Raw genomic sequence first — 24,510 nt, 5'->3', positions numbered from 1 at the left:
TGAGGGTGGGCTCTTCATCCATATAGAAAGTAGCCAGGGACAGATAAGAACAGCCTAGACCTACTTCCTTAAAGGAACGGGGAACAAAACACACTTGGGTTCTGGCTTTAGCGGCTTGAAAAGACAGCAACAGTCTTGGGTTGGGGGTTGTTAATTGGTTGTAAATGTTTTATTTTATACCAAGACATTGTTTGCTACTAGGTATTTTGGGATAAGTTTTATGATGGCAATGGGGCGGGCGTCCAACCACCCTGAGTACTGATGGGGTGAGGGGAGTTAGAGTTTGGAGAGGGAACCCATAAGCACCAAAAGGGAACAGGCTAGTGTAGGATCACGGAGACTTTCTGCTGGCAGCCGTGTCTCAGTGGAGGCCAGCTCCCATAAGTACTACAGTTAGCCAGGTGTCATCCTGAGTAAGACAGTATCCTGTCATGTTTATCAAGCATCCGAAACACCCATTCTGTCACCCAGGACTCCTCCCTGCCGGCTGCCCAAGGGCCTCAAGGTAAGGTGTGGAAAGTCTGTCCTCCTATCCAAGTTTCTGGCAATTAGTTAATGGTGAACAGAGTCATGGATCAGGCTTCTGAGGCCCTGGTCAGTCCTCTCCCTCTGGCTCCCTGAGTTAATCTGCTTCCTTGGACTGAGATGAGTTGTGGTTTCGTTCCTATCATTATGTAACAGAGCCCCAAACCGAAGTTGGTCCCCAGACCTTAACACAACTGACTCCATGTTAAAATACCATTCAGGCTGTAAGACTCAGCAGGTAGACAGCCAAAATCAAAGTGAAGTGTAGACGATTAGGCAAAACCAGAGAAAAGGCCTACCCCACCAAAGTCTATATAGTTCTGCAAAGTCTCTAAAGTCCTAACCTTGTTTTTTCTGTCTTCTGCAGTTCCACTTCTGGCTAACTGTTCTTGTTAACTAAAATATGTTAACCTAGAATATGATTTTTATGCTTAAAAGCTCACCCTGAGGAAGACTCAGTGCGACACTGGGGTCCTGAACAACTTCCTATCGATGTAAACTCATGTCAGAAGAATCTGCTCTGGAGAATACTCCACATTTCCTCAAATCCCAGTTGGCATGTGACAGAAAATAGCCACTTAGCTGGCACTTGAATAGAGCCACTTGGTAAAGACTAGGAAGGAGCTTCAATAAGAGAAAGTCAAGGGAAGGTTCCCATGGGAGTATAGTGAGGAACCCATCCTAACGAATGAGTTTAGGTTCCTCTTATATACTCTGTAAGGTCCAGTCTCAGGCATCTGGGAGAGGTCACTGGGCTGGGTATATTTTACCAGTATCTTCAAAGGAACTATTGTCTTATGTTGAAACAAAGCATGGTGTGTACTACAGCAGGGCAAGCACGGCCCTGGAGTCAGTTGCAGATGAGCGGCAGGGGAGCCACTGGCCAACGTGGCTCTTGAGCACTTTGGAAAGAACCAATCAAACTGAGACAGTGAGCACAAGAACTCCAAAGTGGACCTCCAAAAAGTTAATGCCAGACTTGTAAAAATGTCTCATTACCATTGTAACGTTAACGGTGACATGAATATCAATGATGAAATTATACTCTTTGGGTGTATGGATTCAATAAAATATATCAGTCATATTAACTTTGTTTTCTTTTTTCCAAAAGTGGTTGAAAGGGCTGCTGGGGTAATAACTCAGCAGTAGGGGACACCCTTAGAACTTGGCTGGGAAGATGGCTCAGTGGTCAAGAACGCACACAGCTCTCGCAGAGTAATGGAATCCAGTTCCCAGCAGCCATGTTGGGCAACTCACGACTCTAGCTCCCCCAGTCATCTGCACTATGTGCATACCACTTCACATATACAAATAATTAGAAATAAAAATGTTATTAAACATTTATTTTATGTGCATATGTTTGAGTATATGTATATATGTGCACAATGTGCATATACGCACCATGAGGGGGTCTGGAGAGGTAGTTCAATGGTTAAGAGCACTGACTACTCTTCCAGAGGTCCTGAGTTCAATTCCCAGCAACCACATGGTGACTCACAACCATCTATAATGAGATCTGATGCCTTCTTCTGGTGTGTCTGAAGAGAGTGACAGTATACTCACATTCAATTAAAAATTAAATAAATCTTAAAAAAAAAAGAGCTATAAGGGTGAGAAGAGGTGCTAGGTTTTCCCAGAACTGGAGTTACAGACTCTTGTGCATCTCCATGAGGTTGCTAATATCCAACCCAGGTCCTGTGCTAAAACACTGATTGCTCTTAACCACTGGGTCATCTCTCTAGACCCCCAAAATAATACACCTTAAAAATTACTAAATTAAATTTGTTTTTGTTTTTGACAGGATCTCTCTATACAGTCTTGGAATTCACTGTTTTGATCAAGCTGGCTTTAAACTCAATCTTCCTGCTTCTGCCTCTCCAAGTGCCACCATGTCTTTAACACCCCTCCCCCCCCCTCCAAAATGTGACTAAAAGGGAAGTGGATACACCTCAGTGGGAAGGTCCTGGCCTCAATCCTCAATCCCCATGGTTGAATAAAAGAAAAGTGGGAAACCAGCTATTAAAAAATTTAAAACCACAAAAGCGGCTCACATTATACTCTTATTGTGGACAAGCAACGAAGGCTCTACCCCCGATGGATCACCTTCACTGAAAAGAACAAAACCCCGCGAGCTTCATGACTCTTGAGAAAGCTGGAGAGCAGCAGGTGCCACCCAAGTGCCTTCGCCAATTCTGGATATTAGTGTCTTGTCCTCCAGTGGCCCTGGGCCCGGCCACAGCTACTTAGCTAGACACTGTGTCCTACCACGCTGCTCAGCCCTCCCCCAACTGTAAAAGACAGAATGGGAACAGTGAGTCCTGGCACAGTACCCAGGCACTCCTCAGGGCCTGGAGATGTGTTCACAGGAACTTACATTCTATTCCTCTGAAAATCTCACAGGAAGAGACCACACGGCTACTAAAGGGAGCTGCCTTGGCTGGTAAGATCAAGGTTTCTCAGCTTAGGACTCAGAGCACCCCAGCCAAGGAGGCTGACTCTCTCCATTAACCAGAGGCTTTAGTTGGCAATCGTAAATCACTTTGATTAATGGAGATGTTGGAAATAAGCTACCTACTCTTTAATATGCAATTGTATATTAAACACTATTAGTGTTGCCGAGGGGCTCTACCTAGAATAGAAAGTTGGAAAAACACTGACACAAACTACTTTGTTCCTTGGGAGTTGGCTTCTTGTCAGATTCAGCTGGTCAGTGATGGGGCTCCTCTGAACTGTCCCCCGAGAGACATGAGCTTGGCATGTTCATCTCTGAAATTCACAGGATTTCGACATGGCTATGTCTACATCCCGCATCCTGGGATTATACAAAACCTGCCTTGGCTGTCAAAGGCCCACAGGCCATACTCTTGGTCCAGCCATGCTTCCTCCACACCTTGGAATGCACCAAGCTGTCAATGAGCCAAGCTGTAAGTAAGCCTGTTTTGATAGGCCCGAGTCATAACTGCGGATTCCTCCATTGTGTGTAGTACTCTCAGAAACAGTCCACCCTCGCTGAGACACACAGCCTCCGGAGCTCCTCCCAAGGCAGTAACAACTCATGACCTCCCTCTGCCCCTGTCTCCAGTCCTGACCCTCGGGGCAGACAGCACGCCTCAACTGGGTTCATTAAGTATGTGCTGAGCATCCTGGCCCTACCCATGCTCGATGACCATCAGACCACAGTTGAATTACGTAATCATTCTAGAACGCTTGTTTTCCCGTGTGTAAACTGAAGTTTATGACAGCACCTTCTTCCCTGGATGGAGGCAGCATAATGTATGTATTGTTATATGTTAATATGCACATAAACTATATTTACATACTGAGATAATGGGGGCACTTTCTACAGTGGGCCCACAGATGCCTTGAGTGACTTAGAAACTGCTATTCACCACAGACTCGTTTTTTACCTATGTGTGTTAGGAGGTGAGGGGGTGCGTGTGCGTGGAGGCCAGAGGACAACATTGGCTGTCACTTCTCAGGTGATTTGGTTAGGGAGCAGAGGGCAGGGTCTCTCACTGCTCTGGTCCTCACCCAGTAGGCTAGGCTGGCTGGCCCGAGAACCCTGGAGATCTGCCTGCTTCAACTTCTCCAGTACCAGGATTACAAGAACACACCATGATGTTTTCACACAGGTTCTCGGGGTGGGGGTGCAGAGTGGGGGTGCAGAGCAAGCGCTTAAAGGATTTTACTTTTTAATGACCATAAATGATGCTGTGACCATTGGTTGGTGGGTTTTGAGTGGACCCCTGCTTTTCTTTTTCTTGTATGCATACCTGGTAGAGATATGCTGGACCAGTGCTCTGTCTATATTAAACTATCCCCGGAACTAATATTTCCTAAAGTGGCTGCACTAATTACACTCGTCTCCCACAGGCAGTGTAGGAGAGTACGAATTTCCCTTATCCTGTCCTACACATGAACGTATATCTTACTGTGGTTTGAATTTGCACAACCTCAATGGCTAAGGCCATTTTTCCCCCAGTTGTTTCTCCATCATTTGCTTATTTTTTTCTTGGGTTCCCATTGTGGGTCTTCCAAACCTTTTCTAGACTTCAAAAGGTCTTAATTTCTCCTACCCTCTTATCTCTTGACGTTCTGAAGCACCTTCCTGCATTTGGTCATGGAGAATAATTTACTGAACTTCAGGCAGCCTATGCCATCATCCAAAGCAAACAACTGAGTAAGAGAGGCCATATTCTTTGCCCCCACCCCTTATTTGTATAATAGTCTGGAGGTGTTACCAACAGTCTTGTAGGGTTGTTCTTCTTGGAAAGGCTTCAGAAACTTCACAGGACCTTCAGATGGTAAAATTCAGGGCAAATGTGAATACCATGTGTACGTATGAGTGTAGGCCCCCTCCACCCCTCCCTCCACTACAGTGAGTAACACTTTCATGCAGCCTTGCCTCTCTTCCCTCCCACCCTCTCCAAACTATGTTTTCTCCAAGGCAAGAGACGACTCTGACACCCTTTCGTTTCCCATACCCCTAGAACAGTTCGTGGTCTGTTAAAAGTCACAACTAAAAGGATGCATGTGGAGTTCGTAGGTGAGAAGACAGCTAACGGAATGAACAAACATAAGACCATATAGTTCTAGGTTAGAGCCTCTCTTCCCATGCCCACCTCAAACTGCCCAGTCTATACCGAGCCAGCTGAGGTGAGATTTGAATTTTGTCAAATATTTATAACAAATACTACTTACTAGCTGTTTAAATGTTAACTCATGGCAGATTTAGATCTGTTTGGATCCTTTAGGGTTTTGAGCAAAAATAGCCTGACATAAAACCCACCATGTGGATAAGAACTCTGGGACCCAGAGGAGGCAATGCTGAACTTCCAAGAACAGCAGGGGTGGAAGAAACCTCCAGTCCGACATACCTTCCTCTTTCACTCCCCTGCAGATGTAGACAGGACAAAGGTCGGTGTCTAGCCAGGACAGGAAAGCACTGAACAATTTTGCTGAGAGAGGGGATGGAGGTAACAGGAAGTGGGCTTGCAGTGGGGTATCCGGCCTGGCCCAGCCTGTGGGAGACAGGATGTGAGAGAGCTGGGATCCACTGTTCCCTGTTAATAGAGGTGGTTTCCTATTTTCCGTAGCATGCGTGGTGACCCATATGATGAGCCAGCGATGAATACATTGTCCTGAAATCTAACCGAGAGGGAGGAAACGCCTGGCATTTATGATATGTCCTTCTGCTTATCCATGGAGAATGTTGTTGGGGGAGATAAACACAGCAAAGACAGTGTGTGCAGAGATATTCGGGACAGACAGAGGTGCTGAGCCGCTCTGAGATAGCATGCAGGCTCTGAGCCAGGGCTTAAGCTTGGTCTTGGCTCTTCCCCTCAGCTACTTTCCCTCCCAATTTCAGGCTTCTCCCAGTTGTGCAGGTCAGAGGACCACAGATCTGGCCTCCTTTATCTCCAATGCCCCTTTACTACTAAGGGATGGGTTTCCCCAGGATGCCTGCTTCTGGGATCAAGGCTTCTTCCTCCTTGACTTTTCCCTGCATTCTCTCTGGTTACTGGATAATCAGATCTTTGTTGATTCTTGTTGAAAAAAGGGCTTAGAAAGCAGCCTCTGGCCTTATCCAGTACTGACTTTTTGACAGTGCTTATTTGACTTTAATAATTCTAAAAGGCAATAATGACTACCCCCACCTTACAGATTAAGCAAACGAGGCTTAAGGAGGAAAAGTGATTATTCTTACAATGAGTAGTTGCAAAATTTGAACTCATAGTCTGATGCAGGGACCTCTTGCTTTTTCTTTAATATAACAGAATCATAAGGCACTTTTGTCCTTAAGGAGGTAAAACTATGGCGTTCTGGGAGATGCACTTTGCGGGAGTGGTGCTGGGAGGGGAGAGGCTTTTCAGCCAATGCTATCACAGTCATGGTGGGAGGCTCAGCTGCAGATACCACAGGCTGCTCCCTATGTCCTCTTTACCCTTAGTTCTCTCTATGGAGTGGAGGATGGCAGTGGCTCTGCACCGTGTAAGGAGGGCCATCTGGATGAAGCTCCTCGTCAGGACGGCCAACGCACTTTGGCAGCTCACCATGCACCCCAGTGAACTCTCCTCAGGACTCCCTGTGGCTAGACTGAGCCACCAGTCAGCTTGTAGCTGTCTAATCTCAGACTCCCCACTTCCAGGTGACGAGCTGTCAACTAGGAAGTTGCTTACATGCTGGCTCCCTCCCATCTCAGCTGAACTCCATCTCCTCCAAACCCAGGCAGCTGAGGCAGATTGTTTCCTGCCTCACTGAGTGGCACTGATCCATTCCAGTGGCCCTCAGCACACACACAGTATCTTCCTGCTCTGTCAGTTGCACAGGGAAGCTGAACAGCCACCGAGACAGAGGCTGGTGACATGATCCCAGCTGGATAGGAGCTCACACGACCAGGCACCCATGTTTACTGATTTAGCAACAGCACATGGCCTCCCTCTTCCCTCCCACCCCAGCCCCAAGGTTGCAGATAAACAGGGTTTGTGAGATTGACACCTTGTGACTGGTGACTGACTCTCAAAACCACACAGATGTCTGCACTGATGCAGAATTAGTCTCTGACATCAAAGGAGTGTACTCACAGGAAGGAGGACTGTGGAGGCATGGGAAAGAACCAGGGTGTGAGAAGGCTAGGGCAATCCCAGAACAATTGGTGGGGTGGCCTTTTCTGGCTTCTCTATCCCTCCTCTCTTCCAGGCTTTTCTGTTCCTATACTTTGGGGCCTTTTATGGAGGTCCAATTCAACTGTTTTTTGTTTGTTTATTTGTTTTTTTCACTTTTCAAGACAGGGTCTCACTGTGTAGTCCTACTGGCCTGGAACTCATTATACAGACCAGGCTAGCCTTGAACTCATGGAGCTGCTGCCTCTGCCTTGGCCTCTGGGGTTATGGCTGTGTCCAGATTTCCTTTTGTTCTATAAAGCCCTAAGCCAGGCAACGGTTGTCTATGAAGAAGAGGAGATGAAAAGACCTGCTGTAGAACATGGGAGGAAGAATGGCCAGGTCGGAGGGGAGGTAGGAGAAGACATTGATTTCTTCCAAGCCAGTAGAGTAACGAAGCCCATACCATTGCTGCCCGAAGGTGGTAACATCCTGAAGGACTGATTTGGACATGCCTGTAGCCACAGGGATAGGACAAAAGACCGTGTACTTTTTCAGGAATGACTTCTGGGTGTGATGCTGGGCCAGGTACTACTGTGGGCCTCCGCTAGTCTGGGCCCACTTCCTCTGACAGGGCCTTTCTGAGATGTTAGCCAAATGTACAAGACTTGGGCCTCCATTGAAAGACCTGGGAAGTCTTTGCAGAGCTAAGCAGAGAGTGGCATTAGTGAAAAGGATAGTGAGAGCCGTGCTGTGAGCACGCCACTGCTAGCTAAGGGCAGAGGTGAGCTTTCAAGAGGCCACTTGAAGGACCAAGAGGAGAGGCCAAGGTAGCTTAAGACCTGCTTGGGAAAACTGCTTGGATTCCAGGCACACTCTGGAAGCAGAGCAGATGTGAAATATCAAGTGTGAGATTGAGTGAAGGGAGCAAGAATGACACCGCCCCCAACCCCCAAGGATCATGGTTCAAGCTACTGGAGATCAGGAGTCCTAGTCAGTCAAAAATAATAACACCTCCAACATTCGTGTTAGAACACCCACTAACCTATACGGATTAGTGAGGATCAAAATAGCATCCCTCCCTCTGGTGGGCACAGCCTCGCATTAGGGTGCAGTATGTTAGGGTGTATTCCCTCGGCAGCACAAAACTTCTGTGCCGTGAACAACCCTCATGACACCTGCAGAGGCCATGGAGGGGAGTGACAACTGGTACTTCAGAAAGCCCTGCAAGTAGAAGTAGGACTTACCTGATACACATTTAAGGCCGAGGAAATCAAACTCAGAGGAAGCATGTATTCATCGCTCATGCTCTGTAATGAATTTTATCCCCACCCCACACCTATGATACAAGCCTGCCTATGTATGTTCATAAAATATAAAAAAGTAGGGGAATAATATTAAGGAATATTGTTGGTCTTGTTATGACAGAAAAATGAATGCCTCTTTGTTTCTCACAGGCTGAGAGCAGATGAATTCTGCAGGGAAAGCTCTTCGGTTCAGCAAACCGGACAGGGAACGCAAGCCTCTATATTCTTTCCCAAATGCCGTCCAATGGCATTGGCATTTTGAGACAGGGTTTCTCTGTGTAGCCCTGGCTATCCAGAAACTCACTGTATAAACCAGGTGGGCCTTGAACTCAGATCCGCCTGCCTCTGCCCCATGAGCACTGGGATTACAGGCTGCCGCCACCCATAACACTCAACATTTTTGCTTCAAAGAAGTCACTCCAAGTCTAAAGAGGCTTTCTGTTCTCCTCCACACTCAGTGTTACCCAAGGCATGAGCTGGGGCTATTCTGTGTCCTCAAATGGACTTCCCAGCAGACGAGGGCTGTGGCGGTCTACTCACATGGCCTCTGTTTGATGGTATCAGTCTTATAGCCGCCCCCAGAGGGACAGCTGTCATTTTACAGGTGAGAAGATTAAGACTTGGGAGAGTAGTGGTGACTTGATCCAGACTCCAGTTAATAGCGGTGGGGCAGGAACAGAAACTTGCATCAACTGGGCATGTGGTGCATCCCTATAATCCCAACACTTGGGAGGTAGTGTTAGGAGGGCCAGAGATTCAAAGCCACCCTTGGCTGCATAAGATCTTATCTCAAAAACAGTGAGCAACAGTGTAAACAAAACCTACAGGAGCTTGGCTCTGGGGTGTGAGTCCCCATTAAGCCCCCTATCTAATGGGGCTCAGAGGCTCTAGAGATGCTCAGTAAAGTGCTTGTCAAAGCAGACGAGCCAAAGCCCAACAGCAAGCAGGTATGGTGAGGTGCACGTGTAATCCCACTGCTGGTCAGGCCTCTGAGACAGGGGGATCCCTGACCAACCAAGACGAGCTGAATTGGTGAATTCCAGGTTTAGTGAGAGACATTGTCCCAAACACTAAAGTATGACCTAAGGTTGACCACTGGCCTCACCACATGTGCAAATGCACACGTCACCCCCCCCCCAAACACACAAGTGAATAAATGAATAAATGAGGGCCAGGGACATGGCTCAGCCTTTAAAGGCACTTGGGCACCAAGACGGATAAGCTGAGTTTGATCCTTGGGATCCATGTGGTGGAAGGAGAAAACTGAGTTCTATGGTTGACTTCTGACCTGTACACCAAATAAATAAAGGCTTAAAAAACCGTGAGTGAGGCTTAGATGTGCCACGGTTTCAATAGCAACCTATCATCCTCTGCTGCTTGAGTGGTGCCCGCAGCTTCCTTAGGAGCTCACATCAGCGGGCTGGCCCTTGCTCCACGGTAACCACGTGCGACCGGAAGGCGGTGATCGAGAATGAGGAATGTGGGAAGAAATGCAACAGAACTCGGTGGAGCGCGCTACTCAGACATAGAAGTACAGCCTAGAAAAGGGTTTTGTGGCCCATATCAAGGAGGAGTTTGACAAGAAGTAAAACTCCACCTGGCACTGCACTGTGGCCCGGAACTTCGGTCGCTACGCGACACATGAGACCAAACACTCCATCCACTTCTACCTGGGTCAGGTGGCCACTCTTCCGTTCAAATCTGGTTAAAAGCATGGACTGTGCCAAACACCCAGTGATCCACCCAGAAACAAGGACTGCATCCTAAATTTCAAACACCAGAGACTGCCTTCAGCCTTGCTAAGGGAACACCCCGTTTTAATATGTTGTGTTTTGTATAAGGAATCGTTCTTTGTGCAAGTTTGTGGCTATAAAATTAGTAAAACAGCTTACATTTGGATTTATTTTCTAGTCCATACTTTTGTATCCCATTTTTTCCCCTACCTTAGGTCATTCCTTTAAAAATAAATCTGTCGGAGATGGAAAAGAAAAAAACCAGGATGAATACGTACACAAAGAGCTTATGTTGCTCTAACCTGAGACCTGGGGCCATGGGTGTCTAGAATTTGAAGGAGTGACTGACCGTATCTGCTCTGTTTCATTGTTCATCGAGGCTGAGCCCTTGCTAGCCTTCGATGCAATGTCTTCACAGTCTAGGCTGTGGCCATACTGTAAAGGATGGAGAATACAAAACAAACAAACAAAATCAAAACAACCAACCCAGTGAGAGCTTTTGGGGCATCGATTTCTGTACGCTGACACTGAGTCACAATGTCTGTAGACTCGTGTGCAGAAATATTCTATTACTAACAAGACCACGGGTAGCTTTGCTGTGCAGTTGACTTGGGGGCTATTGGCAAAGTCCTAGTCCCATCTTGGAGGAAGCACTACCTCCACATCCAAGCTAACTCTGCCCACCGCCCAACCGCCCCACCTTCTCGTCCTCTCTTCTCTCCTCTCTGCCTGACTGTGGAGGGCATCTAACATTTTTCTTCTTCCCCAGTTTCTTTACTCACACATCCCGTTGCTGTTATGTGGCCCATATTCTTCTGAAATCACCCTGGGGTTCCATGTAACTTTGAAACATAGTGTTCCCGCCTGAAAGGCCATGTTCCAGGCGTGGCTACGTCACCACCACCCATCAGGGATTTTTGCTTTCTTAGGTGATCAAAATTTCTGGACCACAGAGGGATGGGCTTCTCTGAAGCAGCTGGGCAAACTAAGCTTCCCAGGTACCTTTGTTTGGGTTTGTTCTGGGACAGACCTCTATCTACCTTGCTGTACAGTGGAGGGTGACCTTAAACCCGTGGCCACCTGCCTCTGCCTCCAAAGTGCTGAGCTTCCGGTTGTTTTTCATCCAGCCCAGCTCACAATTGTCTTGCTAACCCACAATGCTGTGCAGCTGGATCCCCTAGGTCCCGCCTGTGCTGTTGTTGGCTGTGGACCTAGGCTTAGGACCACAGTCTTCACCTCATTGGATTCTGTATCTTGCTTTTTTGATCTGGACTAAATGTTCTCTCCCTCAACTCTTTCAGACTGTCCACTAGGTTTGTAGATAGGACTAACATACAGATGTAGCAGACACAATCCCACTCAAACCTCATTATTCATTTTTAACTGATTCTTGGTGTTTCTTTCCCAGCTTTTGTGTCCTTTGATGGTAACTCTCTGTACTTGCGACCACAGATGATTCTTCTCTGAGTTCGTGCATCTCCTTCATATGCACCCCAGCCTTTAGGAGCCCAAGTCAATGGTGGCCTAGTGTAGAGATTCCCAGTGTTGAGGAAGAACTAGCTCTGGGGTGCCATTTATTGCAGAGCTGCCCATGGGGTCAGGCTGAATCCAGACTGTTACCCAAGATTGCACCTTCAACTTGCATCTTCCCCGGTCTGCAGCTGCCACCTCTTCCTGGCTTCGGCTTCTTAGTGAGCACTTCTGTTCCTGAAGAATTAGGCCCTAAATAACAGCTGTAGTACACCCAAGACACAGCAGAAGTCCTTCAGGAAAGTATTTGTAGAAACACTAAAATGAGAAAAAAAAATCCTGAGCTGGGGAGATGGCTCAGTCTTGTAAAGTTTCTGGCATCGCCATGAAGACCCTAGTTTGTCCCAGAACTCACATAAAAGTCCTGGAGTAGCAGTGTGTACCTGTAGTCCCAGTGTTGTGGAGGTGGAGAGAGGAGGATCTCTGGAATGGTCACAGCCCAGCCAACTCAGCAAGCTCCAGGAAGGCCGTGTTTCACAAGGCAAGGTGGAGAGAAACAGGAAGACAATGTGGCGAGCAAACTTCCCTCTCAGTAGGTGAGCTATGTCCGCTTTGGTAGAGGTGGGGTTACGGACATGATCACATTTTAGTTCAAATAGGGCCAGTCACCAGCTGAGTGGCTTTCAAGGCAAATCTCCCCAACAATTTTGTGCCACAAGACTCAGGAAAGCCCTAACCCCATCAGCCCTTCTCACCTGTCTGCCTCCTGTTTCCATTCATCTGTGGCACTGGGTGGGGTCCGTCTCCTCTTACAGACAGTCACCAGAATGTCTTTCTGAAAAATAGACACAGGAACTTTCTACCTCTGCATCTAAAGGGTTTATACTGTAAGTGGTAGCTACTGAAAAAAAGTCAGACAGGCGCCTTCTTCTAGAAGCTACAGTTTTCTTCATTATTTTGTGACATGGTCTCATGTAGCCCAGGTCAACTTCTAACTCACCATGCAGCGAGGATGGTCATGAGCTTTCGATGCTCCCACCTCTACCTTCCGAGTGCTGAGGGCACAGGCGTGTGTCCCCACACCTGGCGTATTCCCTGCTGTGAATCAAATCTGGGGCTTCCTATATGCTAGGCAAATATTGACCAACTGAGCTATGGCCCGGCCTTCTTTTATTTCATTTTCTCAACTGACTTCCTCCCTCCCCACTCCCCCATGATGTATGTAATTATTGGTTGCCGGTCACTACGGTGACCTATGATTTACAAAATCCCAGCTTTTGGCTTTAAACTCTGTGGACTCTGAGTTTTGACTGCACCATAGGCTATGCCTCCTCAGCCTTTGTCTTCCACCGTGAGCCTCTTTATTGCTGACGTCTTTCTTTTTTTTTTTTTTTTTTTTGGTTCTTTTTTTTCCGGAGCTGGGGACCGAACCCAGGGCCTTGTGCTTCCTAGGTAAGCGCTCTACCACTGAGCTAAATCCCCAACCCCTGCTGATGTCTTTCTTAATGAAAATGAAATCCTATCACTGCCCTGCTCAGAAAGCTCAAGACTCCCCCAGGTGAGACAACCCTCAACCGGACTGAGGCCATTTATATTCTAATTCCTCTTTGGACAGTCCCTCCTACCACATGCCATGCCCGTGCATGGTCTCAGGGACTTGACCTGAGTAGGGGCAGTAAGAGAGGAAAGAAATGGCACACACACTCACAGACAGCTGGGCTCGGATGGTGTGGACCCTCTGTTGGAGAAGCCGCGCATGCTGGAAAGGCCACGCATTTATTATATAGAGTTGAATGGAGAGGCAGGGCTATTTCGTGCAGATAAACAGGGAGGCGGGGTTTATGGTACACAGCTGGATCAAAGAATCAGGTTTAGCGAATCTTGGTAGGGCTCTGAGAGGGAACAGTCTTCAGGCTGTAAATGCCCAGAGAGGAGAAAGCTGTGGCAGACACTCTTTGGACATAGTTAATCCTCTCACTGTCCCTTGAGGAGGGCTTTGGCATCCCTCCAAGTCTGAGGCTCTGGGGTCTTGACATGACTGTACCTATGTTAGAAACACACATTCACTCAGGACTCGACTCTCTCAGGAGCTTTCTCTGCTCCTATATCCATGCATCCCAGCCCCACCGAGCCTGACTCTCCCTCCAGCCCATCTCCTATCTAAGGAACTCTTTTCTCTTCCTCCTCATTCTTTAGGGCCAGCTCATGGGCCGTCTTTCCAGGCCATCTCTTCCCTACCTCCGGGGACCTATGCATGCCTCAAATCTGGCTTCTATCCCAGAGTACAAGGCAAGTTGCCAATGTCTCAGACTCCGGAGTCATCTTGCCTCAGTTGAAGCTTACTCCAACCACTTCCTAGTATTGGTGCCACGGGCAAGGCACTCCACCTACCTGTCGTTCCACTTCCTCATCTGCAGATCAGGGGACACATTAGCACCTTCCTTATTGTCATACATCCAAAAGTTTCCAACGCACCAACACTTTTCTCTTCAGGCTCGTGTGAGTCCTAGTCATCATTTATTACCCAAGTTGTTCTCGCCCCAATTTTTTAACCAAATCCTAGCAAGTAGGGGCTGCTCTCCCTGTTTCTGTATCCCCAGTGTCCAAAAAGCATTACTTGTATTGGTAACTTCTCATTCCTGTGACTGAAGCAACTTAAGGGAGAAAGGACTTATTTCAGTTCACCATTTCTTGGGATTTCTGTCCATCAAGGTACAACGCCTTGGTGGCAGGGGTTGCTTAGTCCATGTTGGAAGGAGCATGTGGCAGAGCAGCTATTCACAGCCAAACAGAAAGCAAAAAAACAAACAAACAAAAAAACCAAAACCAAAAACAAAAAAACAAAAACAAAAACAAAAACAAAACAAAACAAACCAAAACCAAACCAAAACAAACAAAAATAACAGGACCAGGGGGTTGGGGATTTAGCTCAGCGGTAGAGCACTTGCCTAGCAAGCGCAAGGCCCTGGGTTTGGTCCCCAGCTCCGAAAAAAAGAAAAAAGAAAAAAAAAAATAACAGGACCAGGAGTCTAGCCAGACTCTGCTGCTCAAAAAACCTGCCTGTGGTAATTCACTTCCTCCAGTCGGACCTCACTTCCTAAAGGTTCCACAGTCTCAGAAAAGTAGCCACTACCTAGGGACCAAGAGGCGGACATCATGGCCTGGGGGAACACTCGCTTACCAAACCCAAGCAGTACAGATCGGCGTGATGAATGTGTCGTCTGTCCACTGCGCTAGCTCTGAGGTTACAGGCCTGTTTCAATGGGTTTGTCTCTCTAGAGCGGGTCAGCAGCAGACCCAGCCCACAGCTAGACTGAGTGCAGAGGATCCAGCCGAGAGAGCCAGTTGACTGAGGATTGGGCTCCTCTCTGTCTGCCTGCCTTATCACTGTGCCCTGCTCCCTGTCTCTCAGAGGCCTGTCAATATGGCTGTTATACTTATTCCATTTGTGCAAAGAGGATCTGTAATTCAACACCCTTGCCCAGGGTTGGAAATGTGTCCTTTTCCCATTGTGAACATTTGGTCTCTGTGGCATTCACAAGAGGAGAATATCTGGGATGTTGTCACTGTCCAATGAAAGCAGAAGAAAGGGATTTCTTCAGGGACTCAGAAGTGAAGAGGGCACAACAGAAGACCCAGTGTGCCCTGAACTCACCCGTTTTGTGCTCTGGTGTCTGGTGAGTGATTCAATTCTTGATCATTTCTCCCCAGAAATAAAAACAACCTTTGCTTCTCAGGACTTTAAGACAAATGGATCCACCATAAGGCCCTTAGCTAAGGATGAACCAAGTTTAGGTAGATTTCCTCAGAAAGCGACAAAGACAACAGGAAGCAGAGGCTTAGAGGATAGAAGGGAATGAGGTTCCATTAAAAACTGATTCCAAGAAAGGGAAGGGCATTCATACAGGCATCCAGAACTTTTTGCACACCCGTGCCTCAGCAGAGGCTGTTAGGACAGAACTCACACATGCATAGCTATTACCATGGGTGGAAAACAATGGCAGCCAAGATAGTGTTGTCAGACTCCTGCTCCCTCCAGCACAGACAATGGCATCCATCCACCATCAGTGTGTAGGGAGAGCCCAGGGAGGACCAGAGAGGACCAGAGAGGGCATGCTGGGAGACTGCTTGATGGCCTTCTGCACCAGAGCTGCCCCAATCCTTATCACTTCTCTTCTCTTCCCCAACCTTCTGCAGACCTTGCAGTTCTCAGCCTTTGATTCCCCTTTAAGATTTATTTTATTTAATATATTTACACACCAAAATTGTATATATATGGAGAGAGAGGTGTGGGGAGGTGTGTGTGTGTATGTGTGTGAGTGTGTATGTGCGTGTGTGCACGCGCGTGTGTGTGTGTGTGTGATAGCAGGTGCCTGTGGTGTGCAGAGGAGGGCATCATATCTCCTATAGCTGGAGTTATAGTCATTGTGAGACATCCCATTTGGGTGCTTAGATCTAAACTTGGGTTTTCTGCAAGAGCAGTCTATGCTTTTAACTGTTGGGCTGTCTTTCTAGCCCTAATTCCTCATTTGAAAAAGACAGCCTTCATTTGTACATCATCTTCCAGAACTATTTACAGAAAACTGGATCTCTCTCTTTTTTTTTTAAGTCCCCTCTATCCCTCACTCCAGTTTCATCGATTCAAGTCCAGCTTCCCTCCCCTCTTTCCTTTCTACTTCTCTTTCCCCCTTCTGGGGATGTGGCCATCTCCTTGCTCTTGTAACTCCTGTGGTCTCATCTTTCTCATGGTGGGCAGCTGGGCCAGAGCCAGCACCTGCCTGATCACCACCCACACACCTTGCGACAGCAGATGTTGGGGATCCCCTGGCTGGAACAAAGTGGGGCTTTGGCTACTCACACTACTGAATTGCTGGGAGGCCCTGGGCTGCCCTCTAAGCTGGGCTGGCAAGGACCTTATTTGTTTGGATTGGTTATGAATGAACAGCAGTGTTGATCTGTAGTGTTTTCCCACCCATTCAAAATTACTGAGCATGTAGCACTCAGTGATGTATTGTAGATGTGGGGCAGGGATATAAACAGGATCCAGTTCTTAACCAGAGTCACATGTTGGTGAGGAGTTTGCTGCTTTGTTAATAACCGAAACCATTATATTAAAGTGAAAACAAAAACCTTGGGTGGATGGATGGCTTAGAGTTTCTGTCACTCATGACAAAATACTGTAACCGAGAGCAACCTGGGAAGGCAAGGGTTTATTTGAGCTTGCTGCTTATAGACCTTCATTGAAGGGAACTAGGGTAGGACATTGGAGGCAGGAACTGAAGCAGACACTGTGGAAGAATACTACTTATTGGCTTTCTGTATGGCCTGCTTTCTTATAGAATTCAGGACCACCTGCCCAGGGGTGCTCTATCCACATAGAGCTTGGCTCGCCTATATCACAATAACAAACTTCCCTATAAACTTGCATACAGACCAATGTGATGGAGGCATTTTTCTCAGTTGAGGTTCCCTTTTACCAGGTGACTCTAGCTTACGTCAAGTTGACAAACAGCTAACCAGCACAATGTACAAAATGTATTTGATATGCAAATTCCCTTTCTCTCCATGCTGAGCCTATCAATCTTTGATGGTCTCCTGGGTGATGGCCATGATGTAAATAAACATTACTGATGCCAGGTTGTTTCGACTGGGTCTGCAAAAACAGCTTACTTCCTATCTCCTTGGGCAAAATAGCAAATCGTCAGTAACCATTAGTTTCTTTCCACTGAGGCAATCATGCATACATCTCTAGTGGCTTCCAATGACTACCTTTAGAAGATTTTTTTTAAAAAAAGATTTATTTATTTATTATGTATAAGTACACTGTAGTAGCTGTCTTCAGACACACCAGAAGAGGGCATCAGATCTCATTACAGATGGTTGTGAGCCATCATGTGGTTGCTGGGATTTTTAACTCAGGACCTCTGGAAGAGCAGTCAGTGATCTTAACCATTGAGCCATCTTTCCAGTCCATAAAAGTAAACCTCAACACACACACACACACACACACACACACACACACACAGAGAGAGAGAGAGAGAGAGAGAGAGAGAGAGAGAGAGAGAGAGAGAGAGGGAGAGAGAGCGCAAAAGCTAGGGGAACAAAGCTTCTAGGGAGCCAATGGTCAGGTAGGGAGGTTGAGAAGGCTGGCTTTGTCTCGGCTTTGAAGGGTGAATGGAGATACTGTGTCCTCCCTCCCTTTCCCCAAAAGCACTTTGTCCTGTTGTTAAAGGCCAAAGCACTCACACACCAGGTTCTTAATGACCAGGCCTCAGCTCCCTTAGAGTCTCTTCTTGTACCTTGACAGGGTTCTGAAGCAGGGTCGCTGACCTGCCTTTTCTTGTTCATCTTTCCTAGGGGGCAGCAGAGTGTTGTCCAGCAAGGCCCTAGGGGCTGACAGGGTAGGTCTGCCTCATAGCTTGGCCACTTAGCACCTGGTGGGGCTCCTACTGCCTTACTCAACCCTCGATGAGTCAATGTCCTCATCTGCAAAGTGGGGTGCAGGATAATGACACCTACTCCAGAGCGTGGTTGTGAAGATTGATTGACGTAAAGGATGGTCAGTCCTGCCAGGTGGACACACAGCAATCACTAAATAAATGTGGACAGCCTGTGTTTGGCTTCCTCCGACTTGCATTTCTGGTCTTCAGCTTAGTCACTTCCTCTGGGAGTCTCTTTCTGGCTCCTGACGACCTGAGGAAAGTTGCACACTCCCAGCACACATACCTCTTTTCTACCACAGCAAGACAGCTGTCTTCTCTCAGGGTCACCATCAGGGTGCAAATCTGTAAGGACAGGAATCAGTCGTTCCCTAGGAGGCACAAGTAGTAGGCACTCAGTAGTTACTGGGGAAAAATGACACAGACCAAGGGTTCCAGTGGTCCTTGGGGTTTGATGGAAAGGTCTGGGGTCGTGAGGTCGAATAGACAGGCGATAGAGAACCGGGACCCACACTGTGTGCAGGAAGACTGAACAGGGAGATACAGAGGATGACGCTCAACTTTGGGGAGAGAATGCTGCCGGACTAGTCTGGCGAACACCAGAACCCTAGCCCCGCCTCCCAGGCCCCTCCCAGGCCCCGCCCCCTGAGCGCTCGCCGTGCGGAAGCTGCAGCTTCTAGTGTCTGAGCCTCCCCCGCTTCGGGTGCGCCCCGCATGCTTATCCTGTCCCGGAGCTGCGCAGGCACCCAGCCCTAGCTCCACAGCCGCTGCGAGATGCTGCGCTCCACGTCCACTGTCACCCTGCTCTCAGGCGGCAGTGCCAAGTCGCCTGGGACGCCCAGTAGAAGGGTGAGTAGCTAGCTGAAGAAGGAGCTGCCAGGGAAGAGGGTGGGGGTTCTCTTGCACCCATCTCTGTTGGCCCCTCTGTAGGGATGTGGGGAGAAGGATGCTTGGTTTCAGCTGCTGGCCCGCCGCCGATACCTCATCTTGGCTCAAGTTTCCCCGGGACTACACAATGATCCTCGCTCTGGATGTCCCGGAGGCTGGAAGAAAGGGCTTAGGGGACTTTCTGGAATACCCAGAACTTACTTCTCCTTCGCTTTTCCACTGTCAAGCCAAGCTTAAATGTGGCACCAGTCTTTAAAAGGCAAGGGAGAGGTTTCTGTGGTCTCTACCCTGAGATGCACAAGTACTGAATATATTTGAAACGCAAACTTTCCTACATGTCTCAATTGGGAGCATCATTCGTATGTCCATCCACCAGTGATAGCCTCTGACCCAGGAGCCAGCTTTGCCAAGGTGGTTCCTGTTTGCCGGCCCTGAGTTCAGCTGTGCAGGACTCTTCATTTTATACAGGCACTTCTTTTTTTGTGGCAAAGGGGCAGGTCCCAAAGCTGGGAGCATCACCTCCAGGGAGGTTTCCCTGAGAAAATCTGTTTAGCCACAATCTTTGCTGAATCTCTTCTTACCTCCCAGATGCTCCTGAAAGAATGGCCAAACTTGTCAGGCTCACATTCCATGCCCCTTCGAAGATCAGGGCCTCAGAGAAGACTGCCAGGAGCTTGGCTTGTAGCATTTTGGTTCTCCTGGTATCCTGTTATTAAATACTTACCTCTTCTCTAATCGAGTTTCTCCACCGTTCATTTTAACAGGTTAAGTCCCCTTCCAAAAGCCCCTCCTGTAGTCAGGTCAGTTTGATTTGACCTTTAGTGTATTTTTCTTCACCTATGCACCAAAGGCATGTGCTGCTTTGTGGTGAGGGCCAAGTGATGTGTGTGTGTGTGTGTGTGTGTGTGTGTGTGTGTGTGTGTGTGTGTGTGTGGTGTTTGTATTTATGTTTGTCTGTGTATGTTACACACTTAAGGCTCATAGAAAGCTTCACATTTGGTTAGTGGGTTTCCAACCATAGGCTTATCCTACTGCAAGATGTTTGACCTTTTCCCATGGACGGCTTTGTTAATTGGAGAAATCATTAAAAAGATAGCCCTGAGCTGTGTGCAGCGGCCACTACCCACAGGGAGCCTCCGATTTAGGTAGATGCTGGGATCCTGTGGGTGAGTACGGGTATAGCCAGTGCACTCAGTAGCACCTTTGAGAGTTTTCCCTCGATGGTGTCTGGACATCCTGGCACACTTTGTCTTTTGGCTAAGACTGCATCGAATCTTTGGGCTGAAGAACTCAGGCTTCTGAATTCAGACCATATAGACCGATTGGAACATTCCAGCACTTCTTGTGAGCAAAATCTTTCTAAAGGCTCCAGGCTCTATGCTGTGTGTGTGTGTGTGTGTGTGTGTGTGTGTGTGTGTGTGTGTGTGTGTGTGTGTTTTGATTGACTAACTGACTCACTGAATATTTATAGATCTATTTCTGTGTGCTGCAGGGCTGGGCACTCAGCTTCACTCTGCTCCTGGAGGCAGATGTTATCACAAATGAGTTTGTGTAGTGAACAGAATGTTTCCAGGGTTCAGTGACACTGAAAGGAGGAGGTGTGTGGGGCAAGCCTCTCCCTGAAGTTGAGCTGCTACTTAGTCTCCCAGCAGGACCAGGAGTTTGGAAGGCAATTGACAAGATTGATTGATTGTAAAAAAAGAATTATCCTTTATCTCAGTAGATTTTTGACATGGACTGTATGTGTGTCAGACCTGCTTTGGAACAAAACACCAAGTGTTTTTTTTAAATAATTTTAAAAAACCATTCTAGAAAGAAAATAAAGTTATACACTAAATAAGTAACCATGAAAAATGTTTCTGAAATTGAAAAGTTTTCAAGAAGTCAAGCCTTCTCTCACCCCTTCTCTGATGTTGGAGAGGAAGTGGTCTCAACCAGTGGCTCCTGAGCCTCTAGCCAAGGGTAGCTATGGATGCAATCCAGCACAGAATCATAAATGTCCTTAAAGCACTATGAGACGTTTTGGTTTGGTTTGTAATTCAATGGCGTGGTTCTTGAGTGTAAACTTCGTAAAGAACAACGCCATGTCTCAAAGTCAAAAGGTCTGCTAGCTGTTAAAATAGATCAGTTTTATCCAAAGGGCTTATCAAGGTAGTGGCTGTGGGAAAAACCAGGCTGTGCTATCGCAGAGTTCAAGCCAACCAGAAGTGTTGGTGGCAGTTGACGTTGGGCAGGAGTTGCCCTGAGTCAGCTGCAAGGGCAGTATCCAACCAGGCTGTCACAGGTCACCCTTTGTTCAGAGACTGCCACCTGCAGATGCTCTTACTTCCCTCTTGTCTGAAACCATCTCAAAGGGGAGGAGGGTGCCTAGCGGGGAGAACGGTTTCTGTTAACCGATAAACAAAACTCTGAGAGGTGTTCATACACAGCAACCAGTGGGAATTTAAAAAACAGAACAAAACAGGATCTGCCTTCAAACCAGTTGTGCACTAAAAATAGTTTTATCTATGGCAACGGTGGGAAGATAAAATGTGTGGAGAATAGGCACAGCCAGAATGATGACCTTGGGGAACGGACGTGGGGGTGGGCTTTAAAAAAATAGTAACATGAATAACTTCATGATTTTGAAAGGAATTTTGCGATAGAAGGTTAATCTCACAGCACAGGCCTTTGAAATGAAGTTGGTTGTGTGCTTGGAGTGGAAGGCACATGCTGTCTCCTGTAGCCAGGTACTTTGAGTTCAGACCCTGGGCTAGAGCAGAAGGAGCTGTGAAGCCTGTCATGAATTCTCTCCACACCATGTTCTCTTGATAAGAGGAGACTGTTGGCTGCTTCTGGCTGGCATTGTGACCACTCAGTGGCATTAAAAAAACAAAACAACCTGGAACAAATCCAAACAAGGCCACGGGCTAAGCTTCTCTCCCAGCCAGCCCTTCCTTTGGCAGAGGCTTTCTCTCTTAAAATCCAGAACAGGCCTGTCCATCGTCACTCCCTAGCCGATGCCGTACTCACCAGAGTCTTGATCCTACCTTGTTGGTTCGGAATAAGGAATCCCCCCTTGACTGGCACATGAAAGAAACTGGCAGGTGTTCCAACTTCCTCTTTTCAGTGGAGGAAACAGTCTGTATAGCTCTGTTTCCTGCACCCTGTGGAATCCAAGGACAGTGTGCACAAAACTCTACCATCCTGTAGGATCTGAGGAAGGGACATGAGGATTTGGGGGGAAATTCAGCCCCTGATGGAAGGAAGCTGGTTGATGTATCCACTGTGGGGAGCAGGTTTTCATTGCATTTCAAAAACTGCCTGGCTCTAGCTTGGGACCCTCCTGAGCCAATTCCTGGCAGGCTAGGAGGTGGAGTTTTAGAATTATGGCATCATCAGGACTTAAGCCAAAAGCTTCTGCCACAAGCAGATGACAGACAAACAGATGACAGACGCTCAGAAAAACGCCAGCTGTTTTTTTCTTTCTTTTGTCTACTCTTGTTCAGTGTAGGGTGGTCAGACTCGGGGTTCTGAAGGATACTACAGAACGCTGGGTTTGTGGAGCACCCACATTTTTCTGCAGAGCGTGTGGACTGGGAGTCGAGCCTTGTGGTCTCTGTTGACGTTTCTCTAATGCTGTGCATACACACTGAAAACTGATTTGGACCTCTTGGTAGCTGGCACACCCTTCCAAGTCACCGAGCCTCAGTTGTCTGAGTTTAAGAGCTGGCTCGCTGGAGCTAAGCCTGAGGTACTTCACCTGAAGTACTTCCTCTGTTATCTGCTTTATGCTTTAAAATGGCCCCAGTACTTTTCCAGCATGTAGGAGAATAGCAGTGGTGCCTGCCTCTTTCCCTCTTCCAATGAGCCGTGTCTCCTAAATGTCAACCATATGAAGATCTTTTCTAACATGCAAAATCCTGCCACCTGGTTCTTTCGCTTCAGGAGCCTCTACAAAGCCAAAGTCCACGTGTAATATTCAGGCCCCCAGCCTGACTCTTGTCTGCCTTGCCTATCTCTCTATTCTTCCCAGATATTTCAAATACCTCCCTCTCTGGAGCTTCTAATGCTGCTTGTCCCCCTAACCCCCTCATTGCTTCATACTTCTCCCCTAATGAGAATCTGAATTGCCTTTAACCCTCCCTTCCTCAGCTTGTCTGACCCACAGTTGTGTGAAGCTATGCATGACCATTGAGAAGCTTTAGAGACCTTGGAGGTACACGTTGATGACGCAGTTCTCTCCATACAAACAAAGGGTCCTGAGTTCAAGCCCTAGAGTCAATCTACCTACCTGTCAGACTTTCAGTCTGTTAGTCAGTCAGTCAGTCAGTCAGTCGGTCTGTCTGTCTGCCTGTCAGTCTGTCTGCCTGCCTGCCTGCCAGGCATGGTGGCTGTGTATGCTCATAATCTCAGCAATGTCAGCAATATGTGTTCATAATCTCAGCAATGGGGATGCAGGGAAAAAGAGATCCATGTTCTGATAAATCCAAGGTGGGTGCCACGAGATATAATGGCATCCAGGGTCCCAAAGAAACCTCACTTCACATCCATTCGGGAAATGAGAATTTAAGAGGAGAAGGCCTGGGATCCAGCCAGCCTGATGTTTCTGTCCTACCTAGGAACGAAGCAGGTGACAAGTGGGTGGGAATGCTGGCCCAGGTGACAAGTGTGATGGTTCTAGGAAGGTCTCCAAGTACTCACCTTGCCTCTTCCTCTGCCACAGTTGGAATTTCGTTTATTGGGTTAAGTCAGTGATTCCCAACCTTGGTTCTATATAGAGTTACCAGGCAGCTTAAGGCCAACTCGGGCTTTGAACCATATGGGACATAGGCTGAAAGCATGGACTGGTGCCCGTGTTCATGGGGAGTACCCCATGTGATTGTGAGCACAGTTGAGGATGAGTGTTTCTCTAAGTGTTGCAGATTTCTTGGAAGGGCAGATATTCTGAGACATCCAGCAAGATCCCTTAGGCCTTGCAGATGGCTGTCAAGGTGATGGGTTGGGCAGGGCCAAGGGGTTAAAATCTTTGTGTGCATTTGTGGACTTATGCTTCCTTCCCATATCTTAGCATTTGGATGCATTGTATAGCTAGTACAGAAGTGATCCAGAGAGAGTCGAGAGAGCAAGGGAGGCCCCTGCCTCCTTCTTGGTGGATTTTGTGAGGCTGCAGCCCTGACATGGGAAAGAAGGGTCCCTTCCCATGGTAAGAGTGGAGGGTGGATGTTGCTCCCTAGGCAGATCTGGCCTGCTCTGTTCTGAATGTCTCTGAGCTAAGAGTGGATTTCACCATGGCCTACATAGTCTGAATTGTTCTTATCTAGCCCTTTATATAAAAAAGTTGACCCCATCTTGATAAAGATAATGAAGCTGTAAGTTCAGGGTCACAACAATCCTTATCTAGATGGTGTATGTTCCATTCTCACTTGGCCTGGCATACAGGTTCCAGAACTTGGATTCTTTTGTGTTGAGCAGGGAGGGGAGGTCCATCCTCCAGCCATACCCACGAAGGCCACACCTGGTGTTGTGAAGGGCAGCTTGGCAGGACTCCACAGTAAGAGTGGAC

General features: G+C 47.6%; 1 protein-coding gene and 1 pseudogene across 3 annotated transcripts in view; both read left to right on the top strand.

Moving 5' to 3' along the window:
- Nucleotides 1-9,327: 9,327 nt before the first annotated feature.
- Dynll1-ps1 (dynein light chain LC8-type 1, pseudogene 1) lies at nucleotides 9,328-11,829 on the top strand (annotated as a pseudogene).
- Nucleotides 11,830-18,724: 6,895 nt separating this feature from the next.
- The window catches only part of Myzap (myocardial zonula adherens protein), an 87,335-nt gene continuing 81,549 nt past the window's right edge, over nucleotides 18,725-24,510 (top strand). For 2 of the 3 annotated variants that reach the window (XM_039081753.2, XM_017595740.3), the window contains exon 1: nucleotides 18,725-18,926. In XM_039081753.2, coding sequence (XP_038937681.1) covers nucleotides 18,852-18,926 — 75 coding nt within the window. In that variant the 5' untranslated portion in view covers nucleotides 18,725-18,851. The remainder of the gene's footprint in view (nucleotides 18,927-24,510) is intronic. The other variant, NM_001014211.1, reaches the window with a different exon arrangement.

The sequence above is a fragment of the Rattus norvegicus genome, chromosome 8, assembly GCF_036323735.1.
Source record: "Rattus norvegicus strain BN/NHsdMcwi chromosome 8, GRCr8, whole genome shotgun sequence".
Lineage (NCBI taxonomy): Eukaryota > Metazoa > Chordata > Mammalia > Rodentia > Muridae > Rattus > Rattus norvegicus.
Note: the sequence above shows the minus strand (reverse complement) of the source record. Positions and strands in the feature narration are given on the sequence as shown.